Source organism: Agrilus planipennis, unplaced genomic scaffold, assembly GCF_000699045.2.
Source record: "Agrilus planipennis isolate EAB-ADULT unplaced genomic scaffold, Apla_2.0 scaffold454, whole genome shotgun sequence".
In the NCBI taxonomy this organism is placed as follows: Eukaryota; Metazoa; Arthropoda; class Insecta; order Coleoptera; family Buprestidae; genus Agrilus; species Agrilus planipennis.
This window is the reverse complement of record NW_020439107.1, coordinates 12,430-16,995: the sequence shown is the minus strand read 5'-3', so window position 1 is coordinate 16,995 and position 4,566 is coordinate 12,430. Positions and strand designations below refer to the sequence as shown.

The 4,566-nt window shown below is 33.7% G+C and overlaps 2 protein-coding genes across 2 annotated transcripts in view; both read right to left on the bottom strand.

The window, feature by feature from the left end:
• The window catches only part of LOC108733286 (maltase 2-like), a 7,296-nt gene extending 2,988 nt beyond the window's left edge, over positions 1-4,308 (bottom strand). The window contains exons 1-3 of the mRNA XM_025977521.1: positions 3,769-4,308; positions 3,006-3,131; positions 1,335-1,535 (exon numbers count right to left, since the gene is read on the bottom strand). Of these exons, the coding sequence (XP_025833306.1) occupies positions 1,335-1,535; positions 3,006-3,131; positions 3,769-4,275 (834 nt within the window). The 5' untranslated portion in view covers positions 4,276-4,308. The remainder of the gene's footprint in view (positions 1-1,334; positions 1,536-3,005; positions 3,132-3,768) is intronic.
• On the bottom strand, positions 552-2,275 carry LOC112905339 (maltase 2-like). The gene is made up of 4 exons (XM_025977519.1): positions 2,024-2,275; positions 1,721-1,919; positions 940-1,535; positions 552-800 (listed from the first exon to the last, which is right to left on the bottom strand). The coding sequence occupies exons 2-4, from the start codon at positions 1,910-1,912 to the stop codon at positions 665-667; spliced, it is 924 nt and encodes a 307-aa protein (XP_025833304.1). The 5' UTR covers positions 1,913-1,919; positions 2,024-2,275; the 3' UTR covers positions 552-664.
• Positions 4,309-4,566: the final 258 nt, after the last annotated feature.

The following is a 4,566-nucleotide window of genomic DNA, read 5'->3' as shown; positions in this document are numbered from 1 at the left end:
GTTCGACGGTTTGTTAAACTCTTACAATATTTAAAGTAAATGGGAACAATAATAACTTATCAGGTAGGAGAATTTCATTCAATAGGGTTATTTGTCCCTTAATTGTCAAAATTTGTTAGCCAGAAATGAATAAAGTAAATTAAAGAAGATAATCGAAAAAAGATAGGTGTTTTAAAGGAGAAAATAAGAAGTGTAGGTGATGAAATATTTCACGTTCCTAAATTTTTACCGCCTCAGGTCCAAATTCATAAATCTGTCACTATCTACCCTTATTAACCATTTCCCAAGCAATTTCGCTATTTTATTATGAAAATATGATTATATCCATTTATAAATTCACAAAATTTCGATGAACATTTATTTTTGTCGCTTACTCACTCCTAGGATTGATTAAAAGCACATCAATCAAAATCCGAAACAAATCGATTTTAGAGTTTCGCATTAAACGAACAGGTATTTATATAGATGTTTAAGTGTAAGACGTAGATTCACCATCACTTTCTCAGACACGCATCTAAGTCAAAGAAAAAAATGATACAAAAACTAAAATATATTGTGATAAAGGTATGTATTTTCCAAAAGTCTGATAAAATATAATAAATTTAGTATAGTTACAAAGTCGGTATATTTTAAGATAACAGATAAAAAGTTCATTAATGTCCTGTTAGGAAATTCGAAATAGTAATACCATTATTAACAGAATAGTATAGATGTTCCAACATACTGACACATTTGATCGTGATTTTGCAATTATTGCTTCGTGTGCATCCATAATTATGCTTGCTGTTGACAGAGTATCCCTGAAAACCATAACAAATCTAGTTTAGTGACTTTTTGACTATTTACATATGAATGATTAATCCTGAAGGCGTTACTGGTTGAAACGTTATAAATAATACCTAATGAATTAAATAAGGTATTCAATTTTGCATATCTTACCCTTTGTTTCTCGATGAGTTGGTACTGGATAGAACTACTGTTACGTTTCCACTGAGAGACTTAAACGAAGAAAGTGACACTGAAGTAGAATAATTTCCCTTATTAAATATAAAAACGTAGGTGTCGTTCCCATCCAACTCCCTCGTAAATGCCAAAACGTAAGTGGCTAAAACCTCTACGTTCAAATTTCCATAAATTAATGTATCTTCTTTTCTTAACTTCATTAAATCTTGGTAGACATGAAAGTGACTTTTTACACCATCTTTACTTTGCAGTTCAAGATTGTTGGTTTTATATTTTGAACTGACGGGCAACCAAGTTTTATTTCCCGTGCTAAATCCTGCGTTAACACTCGAATCCCAATGGAACGGAGTCCTCTCAAAATCTCTGCTTACAGTCTTGAAATCTGATTCGAGTCCATTGCAAGCGCCCGGATCTTGTCCTTCTTCCCATGTTACTTCTCCATTTTCCATTCCAATTTCTTCTCCGTTATAAGTGACCGCTGTACCTGGTAGAAAGGCTACCATCATATTGTATCCGTCTACATTCTCAACTCCAAGACGGGTCGCTACTCTATCTCTATCGTGGTTTCCTAACTAAAACCCAATAAGGAAACAATATTCACCTAATACGATATGTGATAGAAGAAGTAGAAGAAGAAGCAATTAAGTAACTGTCTTTTTTATACTGAGTCACGTGTCGCTTGTGAATTCTTTGAAGCTATAGACTAATCGATTGACGTGCAAAAAACAAACTACCATGTTTATAGATATCTTCTTACCACCCAATTAGATACATGTCCGCTTGGCATGTGTTGAAACCATTTCTTTATTACCGAAATAATCTCATTTGCAGTACTGTTGTATTCGGTATCGGTTATGATAAAGAAATTGAAAGGAAAATGAGCTCCTTCAACTGTTCCATTGCCATAATGTAGCATGTCGACGCTTATATTTGAATATGCTTCGGTCATGAGCACCCTATGGAAAGGGAGTTTTCAATTACATATTTATTCTAACAAGAAGTAACCGTATAAATACGATGTGCTACATTTTCATGAAAATAAAACAAAATCTACCAATACCTTAATCTACAAGGATATGGCTTAGGTATTGGTATCAGCGAACGTATAAATGTATTAGGAATTTTCCAATATTCTTCCCCAAATGTAAGCTGTATGTTGCAACATGAATATGAATAGAAGTTGTCTCTAACTACCGAATATAAATAATACAAATTCAATAAATAGGCACCTGCGGTAATTTCTTACATGTTGGTTATTACTGATATCTAGAACTTCTTCATAGATACTTATTAATTTGAAATCATTTTTTCGATTCTCAATTTACCCATTACAAACTACCTCAAATTAATGAGGGAAAAATTGTTGCTGTTGTCGCACCCCCGCCGGGAATCGAACCCGGGACCTTTGGCTTTATAGAACATTGGTGCGTAAAATCAAAGGTCCCGGGTTCGATTCCCGGCGAGGGCAAGACAGCAGCAACAATTTTTCCTCGTTAATTTACCACTAGTGAATACATACTGTACCTGTAGATAATAATAGCAATTCGGAGTTGGGTAGGTCGAAAGTCGAAAGAAACATGTACCAGCAATCATATTAATGGTCTCGTATTCTATGTTCACTAAAAATGCGTATGGGGCAACTGCCGGGCTTCGTGAATCACTAGTGATGATTGTTAAGATTCTATTATGAAATTAAATACTTATTTCGAAAAATTGGAATTGCGTTAACGTGAAATTCAATGTTAGCGTCTTGAGATGAAAAACGCGATTTCGAAACGCCTTTGTAAGTCATTAAAACAGCAAAAAAATGGTAAATAATTTAATCACAATCGGCGCTATTGTTATCTGAAAAACGGGTTGAGCACTCCTTCATCTATTCGCTGTTGTAATGGTTTAATCCATTAGGAAAAGTGCCACGATATCGTCGAATAATGGCCAGATGATGCCGATATCACGGCAAACGTGATGGCATGATTGATTGCGATTTTGCGAANATTTTTAATAATTAATCTTAAATAAACAGTTAAACAGTTATCGCTTACTTTCATTTCTTGTACAACTTTAGGATTTCTGAAGTTCAAATCAGGTTGTGAAGTGGTAAATTGATGGTAATAATATTCGTCTCTCTCGGCTACATATTCCCAGGCGGAATAATCGAATCTAGACAGCTTCATAAAGTAAAATAAAAGAACATAATTACAGGTCATACATACTATCCACTTATTTTCGATTTAATTCTTATATTTTTTATAACAGCTAATTGGTGCAAATAGTTTCAAAGAACTACCCAATTCATAGAAAATAATTCCTTCTATTGAAGTAGTATGATGATAATGATGATGATGATAATGATGACGCTGATGATTGTAATATGTCTCTACCTGACCCTTTTTGTCTAAAACAGAGTCCGACCAACCTATCTCGTTATTTTCTATTAATTTCCATAACGTTCTCTATTCTCCTACTCTTTCTACTACCACCTTATCTGTAACCTTCTATTCTTTGTTGATTGAGTTTCAGATTTAAAGTTTTGTATCAACAATACAAAAACCCACTTCAAAAATCTTACCTATTATGAGAAAACTTAAAGGAATACACTCATAGAAATGGGATTTTCATTAAATTTAAATGGTAGTACTCTTGAGATATACTTTTATCGTATTGCTTACAGTGAAATAGTAATGCAAACTTCTTTTATATCATACCTATGATATATTTGGAATGTTCGTACATTTCCGACTGTTATTAATCAAAAACTACTTATTAGTAAAAGTCAAAATAAGAAATTTGGAATATTGCACTAACCCAATTATTAGGAGGTGTTGTTGAATTATAGCCCTTTTTCCAAATGAAATAGTCTTCGTACCCCTTAGTTCTGTTTTTCGATAACTGGAACCACACGTGTTGATAGCTGGCATGATTCGGAACAAAGTCCAAAATAACTTTTATGCCAAGTTCGTGGGCTGCCTTAATAAGCCGATCGAAATCACTCATGGTACCGAATTTTTCATCAATATCTCTAAAATCACTAATATCATATCCAGCGTCGACTCCAGGAGATTTAGAAATTGGCGAAAGCCATGTAGCCGTTATTCCAGCATCTACCAGATATTGTAATTTACTAATAATACCATTCAAATCGCCCAGTCCATCGCCATCACTATCTTTGAAGGATCGAGGATAAATCTGATAGAATGTTGTATGTTTCCACCAATCGTCCTTGGCCGTAGAACTACCATTATAAACAACTTCAGCTTCAATTAAACTGTGAAGTAAACAAGTGAAAAGGATCACTAATTTTAACACACTCATGGTTACGTGTGACCGATTGTTAAGCTAATAGACAATAATCAATTGTTGGACAATTTGCAGGTATTTATATTAGGTGAAATGTGCAGATAAACGTTTAGATCTATATCTCTATACGGTACTTCAGTAGGTCGCTTTAGTCGCGTGTACGTTAATTTCATGCAAATGCAGTAATTCGATTTAAAAATCGAAATATTTTTTTTAAGTAATGACAATGGAAATGATCAGAGACAGTAATGCAGCAATATTTTTCACCTCTGTAATGGAAGGTCTAACTTACTTAAATGAAGGAAA